A 13,984-nucleotide genomic window follows, 5' to 3' on the forward strand; every position below is an offset into this window, starting at 1 on the left:
ATGGTAATACTATCTGCCAGTCACTTGGCAAACTCTTTAGTACCTTCATTTCCCTCACCCCTAATATCTTGTGAGTTTCTGGTTGCAGTTGACTCTACATCTGAATCACCTCATTAATCTTCTTCTACTTCTATTGCCACCACTTCAACACATCATCTTTGCTTCCTAAATCATTTCTCTTCATAAGTTCAGATTCCACACAGCCATCTGGATTATTGGTCTGAAAGTCAGATGTTATCATGTCACTCACTAGTTTAAAAACCTACAGTTGTTTCTTATTATAATCAAAAGTCCAAAACTCTTTAGCATAGCATTCAAGATTTTTTTGTAATCAGATCTCATCCCACTTTTTTCTAACCTGCTATATACCACCATTTCCTTTCCCATGCTAACAGTATTATACTGCTCAGAGCTCCCTAACACCCAGTCAGACTCATGCCTCTGTTTTGAATTAATCCATTTCTTTCTTTGTGTCTTGGACTCAAGTCCCATAAGATCCAACTAGTATATACCTTCTTTTTCTGAAGTTTTCCTCATTGTTTTCTCTTTTAGCCCCCACTGGAATGAAGGGTTCCCTTCTCTGCTTCCATTATGCTTTCTGTCTACCTCCTGTTAAATTCCCTTTCACCTTGTAGATTGCCTTTGACAATAATTAACTCTATGCAGATGCTAATATGTCTTAATATCTATCATTTATTTAGCAGAATGCCTGGCTCAGAAGACATGCACTTGTCATTTAATCTTCATAACCATCAGTAAAGTTGATACTGCAGTATTATACATCATCCCAGTTTTACAAATAAGGCCTCACAATTAGTATAAGGCAAAACTTGAACCCCACCCTGGATTTATGTGTTTCCCAGGGTCCTTACTCGTAGCCATCTTGCTGTTTTCTCTCTCCACAGCTATGCTTCCTCAGTGCCTGCTCTTCAATAGATACTGTCTACACATGCTTATTAACTGAATATAACCCATTACCACAGTTTGTGGCAGGCTGGTAGTATTGTCTTAATTGAAAGGGAGAATGCACCATTCATAAAGATAAAATGTTTTTCAAAATGTTAAAATTCCATGTGTTGCTGATTGAGTCACAGATAGCATGGGGGTGGGGTGGAACCTTTGGTTTATAAGTGTGTCCAAAACACAAGCGCAGCATTGTAATTCACATCTATAAAACAGTTAAAATTGATGCCTAGGAGACTGCTGCTCACTTACTTCTGTATTATGAATGTCCTTACAAGTCAGATAATCTAAGTGAACTTTCACTGGCATAACCACATTGCATGTAAACTCTGAGATGGTATATAGTAAATGGAAGAATAGTTAGGATTAACAAAGGAATAGTTGTTTCCAAAACACAAAATGCTGGGGTTTTTTGGTTTGTTTTTAAGAAAACCAAGTTGAAAAATAAATACCATCTATTAGTGCTTGTATAAATGAGTACAAAATCAGTTGCATCTTTTCTTGGGTTGTCCTAAGGGTTAAATAATAAATCAGAACATAACATTTAACACTTTAAAATCTTGAGAGTGAACATTAGTAAGAAATAGTTAAGCTTTTATTATCATGATTTTCCTTGTAGACTTAGTAAAATGTCATATAAATGCAATTTTTTAACTTTACTTTTCTGTTATTTCTCTAGTGTTATTGATAACAATACTTGTAGTGGAAGGGATCGCTGTGGCCCAAAAGACCCAAGGTAAAGTACTTACAGTGATAACTTACTGCTTGTTCAGAACAGTGGGATAGCTCAATTGAAAGGACTGAAAATTTTGAGTACTACTCCCAAAATCCTTCTGCATATTCCAATAACCTAAGATTTTGTGTCAACCTGTCGGCCTCAATTTAACTGGATGTAATGCGTTAACTAGAGTAAATCATCAACAAAAACCTTCTCCTGGTAAGTTAAAATTCTGTGGCATCACTAGTAACTCCTAGCACACCAAAATTTTAATGAGATTCATACTTTATCAATAAGCAAAAATTTAAAAGTCCCTTGTTACATTGTAAACAAATGAAACATTTCCAATGGTATCTTATTTGAAACTCTTTGGTCCTATTCTAAGTGTCCTGATGTATGGGGAAAAAAAAAAGATTAGAGTGTTTTTTGAGCCAGAATTTCATGTCAGGGTTGAGTACATTTCCTTATAACCCTGAATGTTCTTTATCTTTGTCAGTTATGCATGTACATGATAAATATCAAAGGCGTACTGAATAATTAGGAAAAAATCCGTCCCTCTTCCTAACCTACCCAACCCCCTTCTTGCTTAATAGAAATAACTACTTTTTTACTGATTATTTTGGTATTTTCTTTCATATCCTTAGATAACATGCTATTCTTCTATTTCTTGATTATTTCAATTTTAGACATTTGACACTGATTTCTCACCACGGAAAATGAGAATTTAGCTCTTTTGACACACCTACTGTCCACCCCCATCCACAATGTTCTCTTACTTTCCATTTTTACCACCCTTCTTAATATAGTTATACTCTGGTTAAATCAGTATTCAGGGTTTATAATAAATTACTCATCAAGTTTTTTCAGTATGAATTTTGCATTTGGTTTAGAAAATTTGGGGGTTTTATTAATTTTTCAAATTTTCTCTCCTCCATTTTCTCTGTTCTCTCTTTTTAGGAATTCCATTTTTCAGTTATGGCTCTTTTGTTGTCATTTTTCTCCATCTGTTTTTCTTTCCCCCCATCTGTCTTTTTGTTCCACGTGCTGGGTGACTTCCTCAGCTTTATTCTCTAGACCAGGAATTAGGAGACTTTTTTCTGTAAACAGTCAGATAATAAGTATTTAAGTCTTTCCAGGCCATACAGACTCTGGCACACCTACTCAGCTCATCTGCTGTGGTGTGAAAGCAGCCATAGACAATACATACATGACGGGCACGGATACATTCAGTAAAACTTTTATGCACAACCATAGGCAGCAGATCAGATTGACCCAAAACTTTTCTAGTGTTTTCATTTCTTCTAATTTTGGATGCATTCTTATTTTATAAATATGCACTTAATGTCCTTGTTCTTGTTTTATTCATATATTTGCTTTTCTCTTTCTCAGATGTAAGTTTTATTTTGTGTTGTTACCATCTTTTAAACATATTTTTGTCTTTGTTTCCTTAGAATTGCTTTTTTTTCTCTTTTTGTTTGGGTCTGTTTTTCACATTAGTGGCTTCAAATGTTTGGTGATTCTTGAATGTCTGTTCATATTTTAAGAGAGGCACTGAAGAGCTAGTCATTAGCAGTTCGCAAGTGTAGGTAAGGATTGTCTACCTCGGCCCTCACTGTGGAATGACTTGACATTGGGGAGCTCCTAGATCTGCATCATTGAGTCCTTAGGGTTGATTAGATTCCCCAGAAAAGAATCTTTGCATTTCCTATTTAGAGGCTCCATAACTCACTGAGGCAACCCAGGGGGAGAGGCCTGGGAGTGTCATTCAGTTTGGACCTTGGCTATAACTGAGGTCCCTTTTCCATTAACTCTGTTTTACCTTCTCCAAAGAAATAATATACAAGCAGCAGCTGCCTAGATTTATGGAGAATATAAGAGTATATGAAACCAAACTATTCATATACAGACTTTAACCAACTTCTTGTTATTAAAATTACCAGTTTCACACAACCCCTCACCCTACTTCTAGAACTGCCAATTATTTCTATTGTATCTACCTCCTTGCACTTAGCCCTTAAAAAAAAAAAAAAAAATTCCTTTACTGCTTTTTAAGTGGAATTTGAGGAGGAAGCAGAACTGAATGGTTGTGTTCAACTGCAATCTTTAAAATCCTTCTGTAATCTTTGAATCTTATTTGACTTGTGTTAAACTAAATATAAGGATGCCATACCAGAGATAACTCCACAGATCCTTTTATTTTTGTCAGAACTGAATTTTATTAAATTTTACTGATTTATCAGATTCTTTTATATGGTTTTGCCCTTGTAAAACAAAAGTACTTTACTTCCCTGTTCTCTTACATGGCAGACTTATCCTCCAGCTGCAAGTTTTTCTAGCAAGCACATCATACAAAAGCTTATCTTTCACTTCATGCTATACTTGGTTTGTTGTACTAAATTTGGCAGTGGTTCTTACAAAATTATATATATATATTACAGATTGGGCAATTGTTTGGAAAATTGTTGGGGAAAGAGAAGAATGCTATTTTCCTTTACTATAATTATGTTTTAAATGCTATTTTTTCCCTAAGATGGACAAAATATTGGAATCAAGCACATTCCTGCAACCCAGTGTGGCATTTGGGTTCGAACCAGTAATGGAGGTCATTTTGCTTCACCAAATTATCCTGAGTCATATCCACCAAACAAGGAGTGTATCTACATTTTGGAAGGTATTTGACCAGTTTTTTTTTTTTTTTTTTTAATTGGATGAGTTCTTTACATTGCAAAATTAACTGCAATGGCAAAAATACCATGTTTAAGCCAGTTTGAACAAAATTTATATTTGAGTTAAACTCTAGTAATGATAAGTATTTCTAAATATTGAATATATTAACAAAATGATTATTGAAATTGCATGGGAATTTTGACTCTCCTAAATTGTAATTCAGTTAAGTACATCACTATGTATGAGAAATTTCTCTAATAAAGATTTAAACTTACTGGCATTCCTTATAAGACTGCATACCAATTAATGTCCAAATTAGTGAATTCCCTTCATTTTTTCTGTTTATTTTTCTATGTATCATGATACATTGTATCTCATGAAGTAACCAATAACTTTTCAAAGCTTCAATTTCAATCAGTCAAGTCCATTTAACTTAATAAATATCATATGCCAAACAGAAGGTTACTGTAGTTCTATAAGAGTACATTATTATTATTGTAAAATATGGCATTTATTATGACCTATAAAAATTCTCATTATGATACTCATCTATGAAGCATTAGAATGATTGTTCTGTTTTTCTCATTTGTTTGTACATATACATATTTCTGTTCCTGTTGCCCTGATTCGCTTGCTTTTGTTTTATAGCTGCTCCACGTCAAAGAATAGAGTTGACCTTTGATGAACATTATTATATAGAACCATCATTTGAATGTCGGTTTGATCACTTGGAAGTTCGAGATGGGCCATTTGGTTTCTCTCCTCTTATAGATCGTTACTGTGGCATGAAAAGTCCTCCATTAATCAGGTCAACAGGGAGATTCATGTGGATTAAATTTAGTTCTGATGAAGAACTTGAAGGACTGGGATTTCGAGCAAAATACTCATTTATTCCAGGTAAAGAATAATATTTTCAGTGGTTGGGTATCTCACCCTGATTTCCAAATCCAAAGGCTAAAAAAGAGATAAGTTGGTCAAGTTAATACAATCAAGAAATTCTCAAGTTCAAAAGGAAACTAGTCTAGAAACAAATAAAAACAAAACTTGGAATTTTGAGGCATATTGTAGATGATATCACATTTTCCTATTTTTTGTGTGTTTTATAGCACATACTTAAGATCCACAACCTCAAAATAAATGTATTTTTTAAATAATTTCAATATTGTTTTGTTTTCACAATTCTCACAAAAATTTTGGCAGGATTTTTTTATTGGACTGATTGACTTAGCCACTCGTTTGAATAAATGCTCTTGAAAATAATGAGCAATAGAAAAAATACTGCTCTGCACTTGGAGATAAAATATCTGGATTTGAATCTTTTTTTCTGTCACCTAATAGCTATAAAACCTAAGCACAGAGGTGTGCCTGATATTTGCCATTGGTAAAATGGTAATATCTACTATATTAGTTTCCTGAGACCGACATAGTTAATTACCACAAATTTGGACAGTTAAAGCAATAAAAATATATCCTCATAGTTAATGAAGATCAAAAGTTCCAAGTCAATCAAGGTCTCACTCCATCTAGGAACTCTAGGGAAGGATCTGTTGTCTCTTCTAGCTTCTGGTAGCTGCCCCAGCACTCTGGTTTCATAGTCATATTGCTCTAATCTTAGTCTCTATCTTCACATCTCTTTCTCCTCTTAAAATCTTCAATGACATCTTTCAACTTGTAATCATCACTTTTTAAAAAATATAAAGTGATACAGGTTATAGGAATTCTGATGTAGATGTATTGGGAGGTGACACCGTCCAGCCTACTACACTGTCGTACCTACCCCTGGTTGGTAAGAACTCTGTGAAAGTAGTAAGAACATAAAGCCTTATCCAGGGTAAAAGTACACATCCCAAAGAGAAACACAGAGATGTACATATTGTTACTCCTGTCTTTAGAGGGCTTACAAACTTAACAGGATGAAAAACAATAATAGCTACATAATCTTTTTGCTTTTATTTTTCATACAAGAAATTTGTCTACTGAAAAAATTAAAACATCCAAATGAAATTATTCAGAATCCTACCACCATATGTATAACAGCAAGGTTAATGATGTGTGTCCCTTCACATGCTTTTCTTTATCTAATTGTTAATTTTACAAAACTGGGACCATCATATACATACTGACAGTTTTAATACTCATTTTCCAAAAAAACAAAAATAATTTTTAGATCAATTTTAATTCATGTCAGTAAATGTTATAGAAATTTTAAAGTTTTGCTTTAATATTTACCTGCCTCCTGCTAAAATGACAACATTCTCAAAAAGTAAAATTTGTCTTATATACTTTTTTAAGAAAAGTTTTAGGTTCATAGCAAAAATTGGGCAGAAAGTATATATCATCTATACCTCTTGCCTCTCCTTCCATTACCAATTTTGCAGCAGAGTGGTACATTTGTTAAAATCAGTGAACCAGCATTGACACGTCATTGTCATCCAAAAATCACAGTTTGCATTAAAGTTCATTCTTGATATTGTATGTTCTATGAGTTTTGACAAAAGTATATTGACATGTGCACTATAGTATCATACAGAACAGGTTCATTGCCCTAAAAATACCATGGGGTCCTCCTATTTGTTCCCCTCTCCCCCTACACCACTGGCAAATAGTGATCTCTTTACTATCTCCATAATTTTGTCCTTTCCACAATGTCACATATAATTGAAATCATAAGTATGTAACCTTTTCAGATTGGCTTTGCTCGTTGAGCCATATGCACATAAGGCTCCTCCATGTCTGTTTATGGCTCAACAGCTCTTTATTTCTTTTTTTTTTGTAGCACTAAGTATATTTTATTATCTAATGTACCACAGTTTACCCATTCTTTTAAGATGTCTTGATTGCTTCCAAGTTTTAGCAGTTGGGAATAAAACTGTTGTAAATGTGTGGGTTTTTGTGAGGATGTGAATGAAATGGTTTGGGTAAATTCTGATATATGTTATAACAGATAAAGCTTGATAAATGCTAAGTAAAATAGCCAGAAGCAGAAAGATCAGTGTCGGTCTACTTATGTAAGAAATCTAAAGTGGTCACATTTGTAGAAACAGAAAGTAGAATGTGATTGCCAGTGACTGAGGAAGGGGAGAATGGAGGAATTAGTGTTTAATGGATACAGACTCTCAGCTTGGGATGATAGGAAAAAGTTCTGAAAATAAAGCGTGGTGGCAGTTACACAACTTTGTGAATATATTGTAATGCACCTACACTATACACTTTAACATGGTAATATAACAGGGTAAATTTTGTGTGAATTTACATTTACTAAGAAATGGTGGCTTTTAACCTTTTTTAACAATAGCCATGAAGAGCAAATTTACTGACTAGATGATATATTGGATATTTTTCCCTATGAATTGGCTCAAAGAAGTTTGAGAACCAGTAGTTTAGATCAAAATAACTGATTTGGCCAGGTGTGATGGTACATGCCTGTAATCACAGCAACTGGGGATGTTGAAGAAGGAAGATCACAAGTTCAAGTGCAACCTGGGAAGACCCTGTCTCAAAATATGGTTTGAGAAAGTGCTGGGGATATAGCTCAATGTCAGAGCACTTGCCTAGCATGTACAAAGCCCTGGGTTCCAGTGCCTGAAAAAAATTTTTAAAAGCTGGTTGAGTTAAAAATTGGTCAGGTATTTGATTTTTATTAACTGAGGTAGTTGATACTTTAGTGTCATAAAGACACTATTATAAAATCTTATATGATTCACCAGTAGCAAAAACACTATTATTTGAGTAATGTTTCAAAATACTTTTTAAATGAGCCACTTTGTATGTTAGGATGCTTACTTTGGACAAAAGTAGCTCTTTTTCCTCTATTAGTCTATATTATTAGAGAAACTATATGGATTATAGTTAAAATATAAACAAGTTATTAAACGCTTAGGATTTTTAGACTTTTTACCTTTCATTTGTACTTTGTGGTGTTTTAGATTTCCTGCATATATTATATTTAATTTTATGGGAATGATGATAATGTTGGGAAGATAATATCCTGTCTTATAGATGAGGAAAGTTAGAGATAAAAGATTTTCTTATAGATGGTTTCCTTATAGGTGGTTTTCTTATAGATGGTTTCCCAGTACTAAATTCAAATTCTTCAAGCAAACTTTTCTTTTCATGTTGCCTTTAAAATGTAGGTAGAGATTCTGCAGTTTTATTGTTAGAAGAAAGGAAGATGTTCCATGTCAAAATAAATAGACAATGCATAATTTGCTAAAATATGGCTGTATCTGCTATTATTTAAAGTCATGTTTGTAAAATAAATTTTGTATAGGGAGTGGTAAATCTGAAAGAAAACTATCAACAGTGGTGAGAAAGTGTTTTTTTTTTTTTTTACTTTACACACACACACACACACCTTTATTTATTTTTACATGGTGCTGAGGATCAAACTCAGTGCCTCACACATGCTAGGCAAAAGCTAAGCATAGCCCCAAAATGTTTTTTTTTTTTTTTTGATGAAATTCTCTAATGTTGTCGAAATAGGCTCTCAATGAATTTTACTTCCTGGATTTAACTAGAAGATAATTGTGGGAATTTTAAAACAATAATACCTTAAAATTCTTTCCTTTGTATGAAAAATTCTGATTAACTTGCCAGTTAGTTCCTATGACTTTTTCCACCACTGCCATTTAAGATTTAAATTTCTTTTTGACATTTCTCTGCAAAAGAGCTGCAGCATCCTATTAGTTGTCTCCTTTTAGCAAGGATGAGTTTAAGTTAAAAAAGGACAGTCCCTGAGACATAGTCTAAATAAAGCTCCTAATTTATTTCCACTTTTTTCCAATTTGTAATTTAATAACCTTCTAAAGTATCTGGAGTTAAAGACAGTTTTAACAAGAATTGAGCCTCCCATTACATAAACTATGTATGAAATAGTTTTTCCAGGATAAGGATTCTGAGACACTTTTTGAGTCTCCAGCAGTTTTTTTATTCTAGTATTTTGGTAAATGCAGGTCATATTTGTACTTTAAGTTTAAAAAAAAAAAAAAAAAGGTGTCTGTAATTTTAAAAAATTTCTTACAGTAAAATATACATAAAATTTACTCTGTAACCATTCGTAAATGTCCAATTTGGTGACATTATGTCCATTCACAATGTTTTGCAACTATCACCACTACTCTTACTAAGCAAAACTTTTATTAAGACAAATTTTAATGTGATTCAGCCAAAATGCATTTCTTTTCATTTTAAGGCTGCACTAATATTCCCTTGTGTTACATTTTGTTTATCCCTTCATTGGTCAACAGACTAGCTACTACTTTTGGTAATTGATGAGAGTTTTCAAGTAGTATAAATTATTCATAATGGGATCAAAGGTATAAAATTATCGTTAAATAATTGTTGATCCTATAAATGAGTTCATAAGTGACTAGTGACATGTAGTCTATTTATATGAAATCTTCTTTTACCTTGCTGTTAAATGGGCTGTTAAGGTAAACTGAGATGTTAAGCCTTAAAGTAACTCAATACCAATAACTTTCTTCTTTTTTCTGTTACAGATCCAGACTTTACTTACCTAGGAGGTATTTTAAATCCCATCCCAGGTTTAGTATATTACCTCTTTTTCCCCATGGCATTTTTGGTCAGTCTTATTTTCCTTTGAACATCATTCATTTATTCTTTCTAGATTGCCAGTTTGAGCTCTCAGGAGCTGATGGAATAGTACGTTCTAGTCAGGTAGAACAAGAAGAAAAAACAAAACCTGGCCAAGCAGTTGATTGCATATGGACGATTAAAGCTACTCCAAAAGCTAAGGTATTATTATGTATTGAGTCACTTCAGAGAAGAACAAAAGACATGATTTGTATAATGTGTTCCTTTTATTTGTGCAAATATTTATTGATTATATAAACTGATACTACAATACTACAACTTAAAAAAACCTAATTTTACTTTACTCACTTTATTGGGCACCTACTAAGGTCCTAGCACTGTTAGAGTTAAATAAACTGAAATGTAAATTTCAGGAAATTTACACATACATTAAAGTTCTTAATTTTAAAAGTTTACGATTCTTAAAAAGTATTTGGGCTTGGTGACTTGTATCTGTAATCCCACCTACTTTGGAGACTGAGGCAGGAGGATATAGCAAGTTCAAGGCCAACTGGGGTAATATAGCAAGACCCCATTTAAAAAAAAAAAAAAAGATTCTTAAAATCTGTAGGTTCCTAATTGGTAGGTGCAAATATTGATCAATTATTAATTAAAAATCTCTATTTTGAAGAAGAAAATCAGGCTGTGAGAGGTTAAAGAGTCTCCTCATAGGTCTCAGAGTTGATCATACCCGTGTAAAATATGTTGAGTTCTGTGTTCTTACACATCAGCTGTCCTCTTCTGGTCATATAGAACTCTTTAGAAGCACACAGAAGAATGTAAATAACTGACAAGTTGAGATTGGTTGCTGATTACTTTGATTTTTTGCTTTTAACTTATACTTTTGGGAATACCAACAGTGTTAAAAATTAGATTTAATGTATATGTATGTGAAAAGAAGAGGAGAGAGAGGTTGGGAGAATATACCTTGAAAGAATCATGAAAATCAGATTTACAGCTGGGCATGGTGTGTACACCTCTAATCCCAGTGACTGAGGAGACTGAGGCAAGAGAATTATAAGTTCAAAGCCAACCTCAGCAACTTAGTGAGACCCTAAACAACTTAGAGAGGTCCTGTCTCAAAATAAAAAGGTCTGGGGATATGACTCAGTGGTTAATTGCCCCTAGGTTCAATTCCTAGTACCCCCCCCCCCAAAATAGAAAATCAGATTTACAATTATGTTAATATAATAGATGAGGTAACCCAAAACGTCTACCAGGTTAAAAAGTGTCTATAAAATTGGATAAAATACAATAAATATCTTTTTTGTAACTTCCCAAGACAGGATGATTCTTGTGGACTCAAAATGAAGAGAGGTAAACAAAGAAATAAAGTGAAATTGATGTTACAAATGTCCCTGACTGATTTCAGAAACCTGTTACTGCCAGGTATAGACATAATAGGAGCTTGGTTTTAATACATTGATTTAGCCAAGAGTTCATGAGATCTTTGTGAGAACTCCCTTACATAAAGCTGGAACCCTCAAAGGGAGATGATTGATATGAAAGGGTAAATTAAAAAAAAAATAATATATATATATTCATTCAGGCTGGGATTGTGGCTCAGTGGTAGAGCGCTCATCTAGCATGGGTGAGGCACTGGGTTCAATCCTCAGCACCACATAAAAATGAAGTAAAGGTATTGTGTCCATCCACAACTAAAAAATATATATATATATATATTTTATGTAATTGTCCACTGGCACATATCAGTGACCTAGAAATGTTTTTATGGACTTGTTTTTAGAATTGGGATGGAGGTGAGGCTGGGGTCTCCCCTAGGACTTTTACCTAGAAATGTGTCTTTGGGTTTGGGATATGAATTTACGTTTCCTGCTCAATCCAGGAACCATGGAGCCCCAATATTAAAAAAATGGTCCTAGATTATAAAACCTTTTGAGGCACCTAGCAAAAATAAGTCCATAGTAACCAATGTGGCTACAGGGTAACCACTGCAGGTAATCTCACACACCCCAAAAAAAAAAAAAAAAAAAAAAAAAAAAAAACACCTGTGCTCACAACCCCCACTTGAAGTAAGAGCAGACAAAGCAAACAGGAAGAAATTTCTTAGATTTGCAAGTACTGAAGTGTTTTAAATATCCTACAAGATGGAACAAAAAGATGAGAAAATGACTAGGTGCATATGAAAAGTAACCAAATAGGATTTCTGTTAATTTTAAACTATGCTTACTAAAAAAACCTAAGGAATTATAGTGCTGGAAATGGATAGCAATTTATTAAGAAAATTTTCAAGGCATTCACATAGTGACTTCCAGGCAGGAAAAAACATTGACAGGCACACCGAACACCACAAAGAGAATAATTTTAAAACGATTAGAGAAAAAGAGGTTGACTCCAAAAAGATGTTATTTAGATTCTCACCATCAACATCAATAGCAAAACAGAAGCTCAACAACAATAGAATAATGTCTTCAAAGTTTTAAGAGAAAAAATAATGACTGGAATCCTACATTTCCATATCAAAACCATGGTTCAAAAATGAGGGCAATATTGAGGTATTTCTGGGCAAAAATAGTAAATGAAGCAAATGCTATTGTTAAAATCCAAATATACTCTGCTTACAGAAAAATTTTAAAATGTGAAAGTAAAAAATACAAAGCAAATACCAAAGAGAATGAATGTAACTATAAAAGTAGACATCAAGAATGTCACCAATTCACAAAGAAGTTATAATGCTTTAAAATCTTATGAATTAATGTAGCCTTAAAATGTTCAAACTATAAATTGATCATTGCCAGGGGAAAACCAGAAATCCAAAATTACAGTGGGAATTTTTTTTTTCCTTCTTAATGATTAATTGACCAAATATACAAAAAAGTTAAGGCTCAAAACATTTAAACAACACAGTATGCCTAATCGACATTGGTATCTTGCTCACAACATCCAGAGAACATTCATTCTCTATAAGTATGCATGACACTTTTATCAGAACTAGTCCCATACACTTGGCTAACAAAGGAAGCTGGAACGTACACCAGTGCTTGGGATCATGCAGTGCTCCCTTCGAAAAAAATACAATTAAACTAGGAATCAGCAACCAAAAAATTACTTTAAAACCTTATATGTTTGGCAATTTATTCATATGTTTAGAAACTGAATAATATTCTACTTATTCACAGATCAGAAGAAATCAGGTACAAATCTGCACACATTTAAAACTCAATAAAGAAATACTACATATCAAAAAGTTGTAGGATGCAGTTGCAAGCAGTACTTTGAGGACATTTATGACCATACATGTTTCCATTAGAAGAAAAAAGCTTGAAATTGAATGAGCTAAGATTCAACTGAAGACATTAAAAAATGACAAATCTGGGGAAAGGTAATGATTTTAAAAGCAGAAATAAATTAAAATAACAAAACCAAAAATTAACTTTGTGAAGGATAACAAGTAAACCACTGGCAGGATTGATCTAGAAAAAAGACACATCCACATAAAATAACAGTTGGAAAATGTCATAAACAACAGTTCTTCAAGGAACTCAAGAGAAAAAAAACTAAAAATGGGCAAGTGCTCTGAATAAACATTTCTTGAAAGAAGATATAAAAATAGCTAACAAGTATATGAAAAAATACTTAGCATCACTAATTATCAGGGAAATACAAATCAAAACTACAGTAAGATATGATTCTTGTGGACTCAAATGTTATAATAGCTATTATTAAAAAAATACCAAAACCAATAAATGCTGAGGAGGAAGTAGAGAAAGAAGAATTCTTATACATCATTACTGGGAATGTAAATTATTTACCACTATTATGGAAAACAATATGACACTTCCTCGGGGGGGAAAAAAAAAACACCTAGGAATAGTTTTGATATATGATCCAGCAATTCTGCTACACAGTACATATCCAAAGGAAGAGAAATCAATATGTCAGATAATTGCACCTTCATATTTTTGTAGCATTATTCACAATAGACAAGATATAGGATCAGCTAATACAAAAAATCATAAATGGGGTGGGGGGAACTAATGACATTGAAAGACAATTAGAAGTTCAAACACTGTATTTGATATT

General features: G+C 33.2%; 1 protein-coding gene across 2 annotated transcripts in view; it reads left to right on the plus strand.

The window, feature by feature from the left end:
• The window catches only part of NETO2 (neuropilin and tolloid like 2), a 77,577-nt gene that overhangs the window by 16,350 nt on the left and 47,243 nt on the right, over positions 1–13,984 (plus strand). The window contains exons 2-6 of one of the 2 annotated variants that reach the window (XM_079117649.1): positions 1,643–1,699; positions 4,212–4,352; positions 4,997–5,245; positions 9,847–9,870; positions 9,975–10,102. In XM_079117649.1, coding sequence (XP_078973775.1) covers positions 1,643–1,699; positions 4,212–4,352; positions 4,997–5,245; positions 9,847–9,870; positions 9,975–10,102 — 599 coding nt within the window. Of the gene's footprint in view, positions 1–1,642; positions 1,700–4,211; positions 4,353–4,996; positions 5,246–9,846; positions 9,892–9,974; positions 10,103–13,984 lie in introns of both variants that reach the window. The other variant, XM_079117648.1, reaches the window with a different exon arrangement.

This window comes from Sciurus vulgaris, assembly GCF_902686455.1.
Source record: "Sciurus vulgaris genome assembly, chromosome: 17".
In the NCBI taxonomy this organism is placed as follows: domain Eukaryota; kingdom Metazoa; phylum Chordata; class Mammalia; order Rodentia; family Sciuridae; genus Sciurus; species Sciurus vulgaris.